General features: G+C 39.4%; 1 protein-coding gene across 1 annotated transcript; it reads right to left on the bottom strand.

The window, feature by feature from the left end:
* Nucleotides 1-1,571: 1,571 nt before the first annotated feature.
* On the bottom strand, nucleotides 1,572-14,381 carry LOC129722442 (venom serine protease-like). The gene is made up of 5 exons (XM_055675892.1): nucleotides 14,152-14,381; nucleotides 13,863-14,081; nucleotides 2,601-2,703; nucleotides 2,082-2,533; nucleotides 1,572-2,008 (listed from the first exon to the last, which is right to left on the bottom strand). The coding sequence occupies exons 1-5, from the start codon at nucleotides 14,371-14,373 to the stop codon at nucleotides 1,829-1,831; spliced, it is 1,176 nt and encodes a 391-aa protein (XP_055531867.1). The 5' UTR covers nucleotides 14,374-14,381; the 3' UTR covers nucleotides 1,572-1,828.
* Between the last annotated feature and the right edge of the window lie 12 nt (nucleotides 14,382-14,393).

Consider the following 14,393-nt stretch of genomic DNA (forward strand, 5'->3'; position numbering starts at 1 on the left):
CAAAACGTGATGAATTAAACAAACAGGTTCGATTCTAAGAGAAATTATTCAAAATCACGCACTGACCTTTCGGAACCAATCAATTATACCACGTTTGCTGACTTTTACTCATCATCATTTTTCATTTTGTGCCTACCATCAAGCGGCACGAACTTTTGCATATTTATTATCGTCCCTGTCCTCGAACAGAGAAAATTACTCAGAGCTAAAAACACAAATAGGAAACCGTTGTGCGGAGTCTTCAACTGGTGAGTTGTTCTGCTGATTAGTAAAACATCTTTGCCGCCAACCGAAGGCTTTCCCTCCAATTTCCACCCGGGCACTAACAAAAGCACAGTGCGGACAAAATTGATTGAGTGTCCGCAACTTCGGCCGCTGTGAGAAAAATTGTAGCCCGGCCCAATCCAATTTCTCTACGCCTGGTTTGCTTATCGGTGCTTGGTGGATGTTTTCGAGTCCGATCACAAATTGGACGATTCATTAATTTCGATCCGACTCTTTTTTTTGCTCTGCTTTCTCTCGTTACGTTACGCACAAACAATCGATTCGCCTTCGTGTGCAATATCGGTGTTTTCCGTTTCGCACATATCGGCAAACAGTTTTTTTCTCTATGAGCGAAGCTTTTTTGTGTTCGTGCTACAAATGATGAAATAAATGCAAGTAATAAATTTCACCAGTGGAAGCCGATTGGCCATGATTCATCTGCGTGGCGACGACAACCGTAGAACGGAATAATCAGATTTCATACGAAATAGCTCAATCGATTTTTTTGCTGCACTAATAGCAATGGCAAATTTGTTGCCAAATTGGCAAATGGTAAACGAGGCTGAACGGGAAAACGAAAAAAAGCCTATCCGCTTACAAAGAGTTATACTCATAGCTCAATATTCGACACATTCAATCGAAATGTGCAATCCAGTTTCCCGAATCGTTGCTGATGCTTTTAATCTATTGCTTTGCAACAGGCAAAGTTCCGATTACCGAAAACTACGCGTTCACGCAGTGCCCATCGATTGAAATTTCGATAAAACTCCACTCACCAGTTCACCAGCTCACATCCTATACACTACCTAATAATGGGTGGAACTTTGTGCAATCCAAATTATTTCCGAGTCATGCACACACTCTGTTGGCACTAACAAGAGAAAGGAAACCTCAAGCCTCAATTTTCCGAAAGGGCTTTGATTTTCTCACTAGGAAAGTGAGAAAATCAAAGCCCTTTCGGAAAATTGAGGAAGTTAGCAAAATAAAGGCAGTTAGCAAAATAAAGGCAAAACAATACTTTCCCAAAGTTCGTTCGGTTAGCGGTTGCGGTGGTTGATCGTTAGAGCTGGGATGGAGATTAAAAAATGCCTTCGAGCGAGAGGGCAGTATTAATTCTGGAATATTGGGAAACATACCTACATCATCAAATCTGTCATGCATGATTTTGATTATTATTGACATCTTCAACGGCATAATAGCAGAATTTTCCTTTTTGGTTTTAACAATTTTTTCAAAATTTTATCAAAACAGTGAACAAAAATTTAACTGATAGCAATTTTTATTTTATATTCAATGAATTCGCTGACTTCAACACTTTTTCCAACTAACGATTTACTCTGCTCATGACTTAAACATCCATTCTGTAAATGTTGTTTTTCGCAGATTGCACCAACTACGTCAAAATTCGATGTTCGTAAAACATTCATTTCATTCCACTGCTCACTGCCTGGCTGAAACCAACAAATTGTCAGCCGTCGTAAACAAGATTATCACGCACCTAAAATGGCAGTCTCTCAAACGGAAAGATGTCCTACCCTGCCGTGGGTATACTGAATCGTCATCATCACTGGAAGCAGTAGAACGTGTCCGGACTGTTGGCAATAATCCAGTCCAAATACTCGGTGACCCTGGTGTTAACACCCGGCTTACTGGTGGCACACGCAAATCCGTAGCTTATGATGCCAACCTCATAGACCAAACCGCTCCCCGGTTCGATGTAGAAGAGTGGCCCACCAGAGTCCGACTGAAAGAATAAAACGAATCGGGTGATGAAAGTCGTAAGACAGATGTCTCAAATTTGTCAAATCTACGCTCACCTGGCAGGCATCCTTGGACGGTGTGTAGGTGCACATTTTTTGATACGAGATGGTGCCATTCAACCGTGTCGAACAAAGTTGATTGCTGATAACATCGAGGGACACCTTGTGCAGCACTTTGGCCTGTGGTCCACCGAAATCCAAGTCGCCCCAACCGCAGGCTTCCACGATGGCACCGTCAAAGTTGTTGCCGCGAAATTTCCACGGAAGACAAACGGGACCAACGCCAGCATTGTAGCGTATTTTTTGCACCGTCCGAAGCAGTGCGATGTCATTCGCAACCGGAAGCATCGTGAAACCAGGATGCGCCAGAAATTGGGCCAGAACATATGGCTGGGCGTACATTGTATCCGCTCCGCTAGTGAGATTATGATCTCCCACCAGTAGAACCGTATCGTCTACGGACCGCTGCGCGAGGCAGTGAGCTGCCGTCATAGCGTAGTAATCAGCGACTAGGAATGGATTGATGATGAATTTTTTTTTGTGATTTTTATTTAAAAATGTTCGTTTATCTGTAACCTATAACAGCGCCACAAATCACAGTTCGAGTCTTCACGTCGACCATTGCTGCCATCATGGGGAACTCGTTGATCATGGTTTGAACACCGTTAACAATTCGCATCTGAAAAAGATATATAGTAGATTTGTGATCGATATCGAACCCAGTAGATCCCGGAAAGTTTGGTTGGGCTTCGACAATCGGAACGGAATCCCGAAGTCCGATTTCATTTTGGAGCATTTTTGTGTCTTTCTCCTAAATAAGTTTTTTTGCGTAGCACTACGTTTCACTTCAATAGGGTGGTATGCTGTGAAAAATGAAACGAAACAATGCCCTCTTCAAATCCATATTATGTTACTACCCCTGAACGGATTTCAACCACTGATGTCTTGATCGAATTGAAAAAGATGCCATAATTGGCATATCTTTGTAAAAATAAATTTGTTAACAGTTGAGTTGAACATTACTATTTTCAATTCAGTTTTACTGCCTTCAACCAATAACAAGCTTGCTCAACTACTCCCGCTTCCCCTTCGCTTGCTTGCAGTTGCTTTCTGGTTTACTATAAAAAGTGAATGTGCGAAAATCAATCGGTCATTTCGTTTAGATGACCGTGACGAGCAGACAGAGCGTAGAGATTCATAGTTCTGGCAGTTTAAATCACATCCCATACTGGAGTGGTAACATTACACTGATACGCACCGGCAGCTGATTTCAATCAAAGTTTCCATTTGATAAAAATCATTCCCTAATTTCATAAAGTACTTATCATAGCGAGTGCAGTAAACGAACTGACGTAGTATTACCCCGTTCCGTGATGCTTGTTTTATATCTAAGTTACAAATGTCTCCGCTCAAACTCAAATTGTACCATTCTCTTAGCTTCGTTGCATGTAGTGATGATTTTCTGTTTAGCTATTATACTGCCCATAATCGCATAATTGTAACATTTGCAAAATTGGTTGTTCGAGAAAATGACACTTTTATATTTTGACCTTGAATGCATTGTTCCCAATATATTCTTGCAAATAGACACTTCAAATAAACATAGTACCATGAAGAAAGCACTACTTCACACTATAAATACATTGAACATTACTTTCAAATTCAAATTGGTTGAAATTTTTGCAATGATACTTTTATGCCATCACTTCCATGGTACTTTTGGAATATATCATTAGGGAAATAAAGTTTTTCTTGTATTCAACAAGCATGAGCTGAACATCAGAAACGGATCACCGGTGCTTGGTTACCGAACCAGAATAACTTACGAGTTCCAAAGGATGCAGATGTGGATTTGGATGGAAGCTTTTTGACAAAAAAAAATTTAGAAAGTTAAGTAGTGTGACAATTATGCGGTTATTTACGCTATGTGACAAAACAATTTGGTATTTTTTACGACTTTTTTCAAACAAACATAAGTATATTTTTTCAGATGTAAAAAGTACCTACTATTTTAAGCATTTCCCAATAAAAAGCACGAAATCCATAAGATGTCGAATGTTACAATTATGCGATTACAGGCAGTATAGCTATAAACAAAAAAAAAATCCCATTTCGTGTTAGCAAGCTCAAGCTTAAGCTCGCAACAATATAACATGTTGTATCATGTTGCTTCCTGGGTCTGCGGTTTCGTGAACAACAAAATGGCTGATAGAGAGTGTGAACAAGTTTCTTAATCCTGCGTCAAGCATGCAATTGTGCATATGGGAATCAACCTTTATACTTTTATTTCTCTGCTAAGTTCTGAATTTCGAGAACTCCCAGAATAAATAAAGTTTATCGTAAAGCTCAAAGAAGTATGTCACTAAAGTAAAATCAAAACTTTCAAACGATTAATAGCACCTCTTTTGTTGCTTTCACATACAACAACATCAAAAACAATGTATATACATGACTAAGAATAATTAAAGAACTATTCGACGAATTCTTCACAACCAATCGGTATTTTTTCGACTTGTTATAATATCGTATACTACGTTATTTAAAAACGCTATTAACATATCGACAGGTGTGCCTGAAGTTGTGTCGCGTAAAATTACCGTTTTTAGTTAAGTTGATGTTTCTGATGAACAAGCTCTAGCTCTGCAATCGTGCAGAAAGTGATTTACGTGATTGGAAATTATAACTTGGGAGACCTAAAAAACCTCCCAAACAACCCAAAAAGTTCGAAGATGAAGAATTCATGATGTTGCTCGGTGAAGATCCGTGTCTCTCGTTTATCAAGCGACGTTAAAGTCGAGGTTTAATCATCTGTCAACAGCTGATGTAACCGCAGGGATTTTTTAATCGAATAGGTGACGATTGATAAACGGCTGAAGACGTGTCATTTGAGACCCTATTGTGGTCATCCACCTTTGTTCAGTAGCTCCTATTCCAACCTCCAGGATACGACTGGGATACGAGTAACTGGGATACACAATAGATCACAATAGATCTAATCTCTGGTCGCAGTGATGAGCCCACACAGGAAAAAAAACTGGGATACGAGTAACTTTGGTCGTATGCTGAGCGAAAAGAGGGTTCATACGGGGCTGTCTGCCCATGTCAGGGGCGGCATACAACAGCGTCTGATCCGGATCGGACGGTTGAAGCAAGAATTGCGGTGCCTCGCAGGCTATATTTAAGACGGCAACCCCGTCGCGAAGCTGGGTATCGCAACCCTAGTAAGGTAGCATACCGAATCTAAGCTACTACCAACAATTCTGATAACATTACGGAACGGAATAATCGGCATGGACCTTGGCGATCGAAAAAAGACAACGATTATTGTAAACTCGGTACTTGGAATGTACAGACTCTACTCGAACCAGCTGAGCTGCGGAAGGTGAGTGTGGAGGTCACAGCTATCCAGGAGGTGCGGTGGCCAAGACGGGTGAACGTGAACTCCAGGTAGTAGATCCTATTGCGGACACTTCATTTAAGTACCACATCTACTACAGTTGCGGCGTGGAGGCAGAAACAGGCCGATCAGTGACCGTATATACGTGTTGAGGATTATGAACAAATTCTCCAGATACAGCCTAATCAAGATATACGCACCGCCTAATGATAAACCCGATGATGAGATGGAGGAGTTCTAGAGCCGCTGCAAAGAGACTCCATCACTAATAGAAACGTCAGCATTGAGAGTGTGTTCTTTCGGAGGCGGAGGGCAGCTTCTCCAGGCACGATTTGGTGAGCTGCTATAAAAAGATTAAATCAATCAGGAACCGAAACGTGCCTGCCCCTGTCATATACAATGATAGGGAGGGGAACCTGAGTACCGATAAACCAATGGTGGCCAGGCGCTAGAAGCAACATTTTGAATGAAGGCGTCGAAAGAAGCACGATTAACTTGGAGAATGGTGGACAAGCTGTTGATCCACCAACCATGAACGAGGTTAAAAACGCAGTTGAAAAGCTAAAGAACTGCAAGGTAGCTTGGAAGGACGGCATTTCCACAGAGCTTTTCAAAGTCGGGAGCGAGTCCTGTATCGTGCCATTCATCGGATCATGCTGAAAGTGTGGGCTGATGAAGAAGAGAGTCTAATACGCTTGGCCACCACATGGACTGTAGTAATTATCGGGGCGCAACTCTTCGCAATACCGTGTACAAAATTTTCTCCCACATCATGTTTCATCGACTGAGGCCGTAGCAGGAAACCGAAAATTCAACTTGCAGACTCACCATCTGTTCATAGACTTCAGGGCAGCGTACGATTCAGTTCAGAGAAATGAGTTATGGCAGCATGGTTTGCAAACAAAACTAATTAGACTGATTCGTGCCACCCTTGATGGTTCCACATCAAGCGTCAGGGTAGCCGGTTAGGTATAGGACGCCTTGTAACGTTAGATGGTTTAAAGCATGACAGGCTGTCAAACTTACTGTTCAACATCGCATTAAAAGGTACTATGCGAAGGGCTGGCGTGAAAAGAAGCGGCACCATCATGACGAAGTCTCACATGTTCCCAGGTTTTGCGGACGATATCGAAATCATTGGTATTAGCCGTAGAGCGGTGCAAAAGGCTTTCGGACCTCTCAAGAGGGAAGTTGCGAGAACTGGGCTTGTCATAAACTCTGCCAAAAAGAAGTACATGGTGACTGGCAGAGAGCGTGGTACCCCATCGGATGTTGGTGCTGCGGTGGTGATATATGGGGAATCATTTAAAGTAGTCGACGTATTTATTCTCCTGGTTACATTTGTGACGTGCGACAGTGAGGTTAGCCGTGAAATAAAGTGGTTGATAGCGGCCGCAAACAGGGCCTTCATAGTATTGAGTAACCAACTGTAAAGTTGGTAAGTAACTGGTAGAGATGATCGGGTTTGATGTTTTTCAAATCCGTGCCCGACCCGAACCCGATCTTTTCTCGGCAGAAACCCGAGCCCTAAACTCTTTTTATCAAACCCGAACGTGACCCGAACCCGAATTTGTGAAACAAGATCCCATTTTTTTTGGGTCGATTTTTTATACATGTTGAGCCTGCCCTAAAGCTTTGAACCTCAAATGATATTAAAATGTTAGTGATTTTTATAGTCACATGATATTAGACATCATTTACTTTTAATTATGCTTATTTGATATAGTCAGGTTTCGGGTTTCCATAACAATCTTTCAAACACTTTCAAAAGTTCGCAAACCCGAACCCAACGGGTTTCAATGATGAAAGGTAAGTGTGGTAGGAAAATCCCAAGCACGGAAAACCTTTGGGGCTGGGCATGCATTAACGCCCAGGCAGGTTTTTCATGGGAAATAGGACATGCTGTGCTTATGATGGGATCAGTTAGGCGTAATCTATTATGTACTATTAAGTGATGTTGATGATGTATTGACATTTTTTTCTGCTTGAGGCGGACGTTAAAGTGACACGCCAAAGTGATGTTGCCCCACGACAATACTAGGCTCCATGTTGCAGAAGTCATCACCATCCGATTTTTACTGTGCCAAAAAGTATTTGAAAATAATGCACAAAGGTTCGAATAATTCCTATGTAATGACATTTCCATACTGCCGTACCCGATCATAAAAGCATAACTGAAAAATTACAAAATTCTATCAACGTGAGATACAAATAACATATTTTGATACAATTTTGTATTTTTCCATATAATTTTGATAACAAAATTAGATCTGAATGAGTTATAATAACAAAACGTGAAATGAAGTAGTTCTGAAGCAAGTCTAACTAATTTTTCGTTTTCGTCTTATTTTGTTAGAAAGCTGATAAATTAGTAACAAATTTTGATATGTGTTTAATACTATTAGAATCATTTCTGTTATAATTTCTGTTATTTTAACACCTAACGGGACCAAATTGAAAACACAGCCTGTAAGGTTTTTCCCGTAACAAACTTACAACTTCTGTTACATTTTTGGTTTTTATTTCTGATCGGGTAATCTCGCAGACTGACGTATGCGACAGCGAGTAAAATTTTCAGTACGAGGCTTTTCCCAAAAACGTTTGTATAATGAGTGTTAGGACAAATTTCAACAATCTGGTCGGTATATAATGCATTAATATAATCACAAAACATTGCCGAACGTATGATTTGTGGAAAAAGGTTTATTAACTGAAGTTATGTTACCAACGTCATTTAGTTGTAGAAACAGCGATTTTTATTTCACTGTTTCTACAACCGATTGACGTACATCCATCGTAGTATGCGACAAGTCGCTCAAAAAAATTTTTTTTTCATAATCAGGCAAATAGTCGCGATTCGAGAATACTTTTTTGGAAATGAATTTGGTTTGGAATATAAAAGCATTCGTGGCCTCTGCCATCTTCCATCTGCAGTTCTTCCGTACAAAAAGCAAGTGTGTTTTAGTTGTCCACGAGCATGGACTAAGCTTCGTGGCCTTAGAGCCCCCCCCCCCCCCGAAAAGCTGTTCACCTGGTATGTGGATGGCCCCTTTGAGGAAATATCCATATTGAGTGGTATTCGATAATTTTGGGATGTTTCCAAGAGAGCAGAAGCCGTCATCTTAGATTTCAAAAAGGCTTAATTTCTGTCCTCTGAGTATCATTCTGATTCCGGAAATTCTTATATTGGGTGGTATTTGGCCATTCTGGTCTGTTATTAAGAAACTATAAGTTGCCATCTTAGAATTCAAAATAGTCTCTGGCAATTCTTGGCTCCTGGGCATCATTTCGATCATTTTAAGCTATTTTCCGGAAAAATTGTCTCAAATATGTGTTTTACTTGGACAGAACTCTTCTCTTGCAGAGAAGACAGAGGTGTCGTACCACCATAGGAATATTTCCTGCTCCCAAAAGCATCTACATGCCAAATTGGGTTTAATTTGCGAGTCGTTGAATGCAAAAGGAGCATCACAAACATAGTTGGGTTGTATTTACGTCACGATGAGTAGAATTGGCGGTTACGTCATTGCGTTTTCGTGAATTAATGACGCTATTTTTTGCACTTTTGATAAAATTTCTTTGCCCATAGGTCCGGTTTGGTGTGGTCTATCGTTTAATCGCAAAAAACACAAATCGGCCACTATGGCGCTTACGTCAGTCTGCGAGATTACGGCAGCATAATACACCATCACACGTTGTAAAAACCGGAAATTTTTTTTTTATCAATATTTTAGTATGGAAGATGGTAAATCAATGATTTAATACGTAAAATTACTATTTAAATAACTACAACAAGCAATCTAATAATATAAGAAGAGCAGTTCTATCTTTTTGTCTGTCTTTCTGTACCTTATAAAGACGCGTGGACGCGCCAAAAATTGGTCGGCAAAAAAATCGTTTTTTTCAGTTAAAATTCGTAATACAAAAATCTTCCTATTTTTATTTTGGTAGTTCAACTCATATATTTGAAGGAAAAAATATTCGTTTATTATTTTGCTTTACCAAATCCAAACTGCCGTGCCTTCCGCTTAACCCCCTTCATTAAATTTTGTACAGTGGTCTTATTGACCTTATTCGTCGCCAAATGCCAGATAGATTTATTCTGCTGCTCGTTTTCGATGGATTTATAAGTTTTTTTTTGATATTCCGTTTGACCAAGTCTCAATACTGCTCGATAGGGCGGAAATCTGGGCTGTTAGGAGGGTTGTGGTCTTAAGGTACCACAACCACGTTGTTCGCATCGTACCACTCGATCGCCTTTTTTCCCATTGTGGCAGCTTGCCAAGTCCAATCAGAACAGCACATTCCTGTTACGTTGCTCTAGGAATAGTAGCAGCCGATTTTCCAGGCACTGCTGGACGTAGATTTCTTGATTGACGATTTCGTAGTGATTGAAATACCGCTTTTCAGACCACACGTGCATATGGCCTGCCAGAAGAAGTATTTTTTCGAGAACTTCGATAGTTTGATGGTTTTGAAAATGTAGGGCACCTTCCCTTTTCCTGGTACGGTATAAAATTCCTGTCCCGGAAGCTGCTGGAAATCAACCTTCACATAAGTTTCGTCACCCACAGTCGAACTTTGTAAGCAGATTACAGTTCTACGGACCACCACTTTGCCGAGGTGTTTTGTTCGAAATCTGGGTTCGCCACCTTCACCGTCAGTCACCGTGCACCAACATCGACAACTCGGATCGTTTCTTGGCCCGCTGCACATAAGTATGGGAGACAATGAGCTTGCCAGTGAAGTACCTGATGGAAAGGTTAGGATTCTGCATATAATTCGCTGCCACCTTCTTCATCGTCGCTGCCACGTCTGAATTACGATTGCCGCCGCTTGTAGGCTTACTGGCGGTCGACAAACGCTCCCGAACACTTTTAAAATGTATGTTACGGTTGATTTGGCCGCATCCAGCAATTTTGCCAATTTGAGGTGCGAGAACGTCGGATTCTCTTGCTGTGCGAGCAAAATTTTGACACGCTGTTCCTCTTGCTTGGACGCCATTTTGAAAACTAAAGGGCAACCGGTAAAAAGTCATTTTAGCAACCATTGTATACACACTCAACTTTCAAATGCAACATTTCATGGTTTTTTTAATGCATTTTTAACAGAAATACGCCAATTTGAAGTCGACCAATTTTTGCGCGTTCCAGTCTTTAGATGTGGAAACTACTGTACCAATCGGCGTGAAATTTTGTATGTAGGGAATGGGGCGGGAAAAGCTGATTGGAATTGTTCGAGACCCCTCTCTCTTCTTAAGGTGAGGGCTCTTATACAAATATAACACAAACTTCTGCGTCACTTGAAAACTAATCAAGCAAATGGAACCAAATTTGACATGGTAAGGTTCTTAGGAGCAAGAAATATGTCAATGGTAACTTGACACCCCTCCCTCTTCTGGAAGGCAGGACTCTCATATAAATGCAGCACAAATTTCCCTACTAGTTCGTAGGTTAGGTACTAGCTAGTGTTTACATAAAGCTATGAAGTTGTGCTATTAGCGTCATACATTTCTCAAGCAGTTTACAAAATAATTTTTCGTGATTTACAGCTATTTGCTAAGGTAACGGAAAAGGGACTAGAACATACTAGAACATGTATACGTGGTTTACGGATAGCCCTTTTACATATCCCCTCAATACATTTCAAAACACATTTAAAAAAAAAAATTTAAAAATGAGCTTTTCTAGATAATTAATTTTTAATTTTTTAGCTTTTTTTCACAAAAAAAAACTTTTTTTTCAGGATGTACTTTTTTCGGAAAAACAAAATTGTTATCTACAACTTTTCTAAAGACGTCTTACCGATCAAACAAACCGTTTTGGCCCTAAAAATATTTGTTATCATCAATACCTTCCCAAAATAGCATTTTTCAATAATTTCTCAAAAATGAGTCGTGTTCCTAGAAATTAAACAAGTAACACAGAATGGCATCTTTTGCTTATATAAACGTCTATGCAAAGTTTCATCCAAATCAAAAATGATAATTAAAAAAAAATATTAAAACTGGGTCATTTTTTGTGAAACCGCTCTCATGTTAAATAACACTAACAAAATACACAGCATATCATTCACAGCGTGTATATTCGTCCGACGACGTGAAAGCGTAACCAAACAGCCTCTATGGCTCTTTTTTCTTTGATGTTATAATGAATCTGTTTTTCGTCACCCGTCCCGAAGCAATGAAGCAACCCTTCCTTTTTTGCCACTGAAGCAGTTGTCCATAGGCGAAAAAAAATCAACGTCCCTTGATCTCAAACAATAAGAAACCCAAGTTCCCTGTTTTTTAATCATTCTCGAAGCATGCAATCGCTTGGAAATTGGAAAAAATGTCGAACGTTTACATCGAATTATATAATATTGAACTGTGGAATTCAGTCAAAATGTGGTTGTAAGAAGTGTAATTGTCACGAAAATGTCGTATGAATACGCATAAAACCGGTTCATTGTTCACACACAGAAATAAACACAACCAATTGATTGATACAATAATATTTGATGAGAAGTATCTTTTCATTCGATCGAATAATTATTCTTGGTTGAAAACATCAAGAGCATCAAAATTTTGATTAGTCAGATTGATCATAAATTTAATTTACTATAGAGTATATGAGCGCACTTGTCAATCTAAGTGGTACATATATTAAAACTCAGTGAAAAGCGTGTTACTTTACAATGTATTGTTGAGAAACAAATAAGTTAAAAATCTTGAACATAGAAATGTGTTTAATATCGAGGTAAAATGTGTAGGTAAAATCGGGGGTGCGTTTCAAGTATATCTGTGACATAAAGTTAACGCAAAGCAAAGTCTTTGACAGCAGAACTTTTGATGAAAATTTGAAGAGTTACTGTTATGTTCACATCCATGGTTTTAATATTTACGATAACTTTTCAATTATTCAACCCAACTTTTTGCTGCCACAAGTTCTTTCTTTTTCTTCAAAAAAAAATTGTCAAACGTTTACTAGGAATTTCTCGTGTGCAAAGTTTTAAGCTGACACGCATTTGCCTAATAAAACCACCATCGGTCATAGGTTATATTGTTGCAATTCTCAAAATCCTAAATGCAATTATAAGTAGATTTTTAAGATTTACAATAGAAATATACTCCTTCCAGTTTTTTATTAAACCAGGTGCAACTTTGTTAGTATCAAACTGCAGCTTTTCGCAGCACGATCATCACATATTTGTGCATGAGCTCTACATAAACATATGCTTGTATTGTTGTATCCAGCTTGTATAAGACAAGTCGTTCTTTGTCTTTTTAAGTTTTTTTGCAAACAAAATTCACAAGAATACAGAAATCCAGGAGAACGTAAGTCCCCGTAAGACAAAGTTTGCTGGTCGTGATAAGAGAGAATACACAAATAGGATCAAATTCACCTATTTTGTTTGCAAAAATAAAAAAATGAATTTAAAGGTTCCCCTATTTGTCAATTATAAAAAACGAACTGAAAAGATGAAAACATACAATCATACATTCCCATTGAAAGACGATTCGCCCTCGCTAAAACAAAATGAACCGGCAATGAAACATGACAGGCTTTAAATTCAAGTTCGCTCGATAAAACTCAATTTTCATCAGCGGTCTTTTAAAAAAATATTCAACAAAGAAGTGTTTTTGGTACATTTGACGTTACCAGGTTATTCACAGCGACGAACAGAACTTCAAACTAGATGGTCCCAATAAATTCAATGAAGGTCTGGTATGACTTCCGGAAGGAGTGAAAATATATATTCTCAGTTAAAATTTCTCAGCTTCCTTCGAAAAAATCGGAAAGGGAACATGGATAACATCCAGATTCTAGAAAGCACTATGCTGCTGGTTTAACACTACCACAAAAGTTTTACATTCCAACGGAATAATGCTACTACTCACATCAGCGAGTAAATCAAACAGTGAATCGGATCAGAAATTTGATTTGCTGTACTTGCTTGTTCGCTCTTTTAATTTTAATCCTGTTGGAAAAATTGTAAGAATCCAGGTTCGTTAGATTCACACCTAGCTCAAGCAGTATTCCTCTGAAGGTGCGATTTCGGAGGCCTGAGGAAATACCACGAAATCTGTGCTTCAATCCTCTAGTGCCCAAGTTAATTTTCAGACGGACTTCGAAAAAATCATTATGAAACATTATAAACATTTTTCAAGTATTGGCAGCACTGGGCACTAGAGGGTTAAGGAAAAAGTTGTTGAAGAGAAAATTTAAAGTTCTAAGACTAGTCATAACATTGTTTATGTAACAAAACCAAAATGGGAAATTTACTAGTACATAGCTTTTTCGAATTATTCGCCACTCAGGTTTTCAAATTCCGGACCGGGCCGAAAGGGACTTTGGAGACCGCTCTGATCTTCAACCCGAAGTTGAAATTAGACAGCTAACTTTTCGTTCCGATGTCGATCACTAACGTAAACGTAGAAATAAATAGAAACATTTACTTACAGTTTTCTTTTTGCCACAAGAACAGCTCTGAGGAATTATCGACATTCGGCAGAGAAATTTACCCCCTCGGCTGTTATAAGCAGAGCGTAGCTTTAGGAACAACCGATTAGTAACGGATTTCTGTTGAACAACTCCGGCCCCGCAAAGTATGTATGCATCCTTCAGATCCTCTCGACCGGTTAAGGACATCGCTAGAGAATCCAGCATACAGTTGACACTCTGAGCAGTGTGTGATAATGATATTCCTATATTGATTACAAATCCAGCTTCACTGGTAATGGACACTTACACCGGGAATTTGAAAATCCTCACAGGTAAAATTAATCCTATATCCAAACGGGGCACTGACCCGGTAGGAACACTGCATACCTGGCGGGTATGGGAACGGATAATCGGGCGATGGTAAATAGTAGTCGGAGCCGAACTTCATATCCAACCCGTAATAACACTGTCCATCAACTGCTGTGAGATAGACGAGCAGCAAAATGAAGGCTTCTATCACAGACCGCATTTTGTCTATAGCACCAATTT

Source organism: Wyeomyia smithii, chromosome 2 (genome assembly GCF_029784165.1).
Source record: "Wyeomyia smithii strain HCP4-BCI-WySm-NY-G18 chromosome 2, ASM2978416v1, whole genome shotgun sequence".
Taxonomy (NCBI): Eukaryota; Metazoa; Arthropoda; class Insecta; order Diptera; family Culicidae; genus Wyeomyia; species Wyeomyia smithii.

Bases quoted from the DNA above. Each gene is read 5' to 3' on its own strand.
- LOC129722442 (XM_055675892.1), bottom strand. From the start codon at position 14,373: ATGCGGTCTGTGATAGAAGCCTTCATTTTGCTGCTCGTCTATCTCACA. The intron at 2,704-13,862 runs GTAAGTAAATGT...TATCTTTTTCAG, and splicing joins CTTGTGGCAAAAAGAAAACT to ATGCGAATTGTTAACGGTGT. The intron at 2,009-2,081 runs GTGAGCGTAGAT...TTATTCTTTCAG, and splicing joins CGTCCAAGGATGCCTGCCAG to TCGGACTCTGGTGGGCCACT.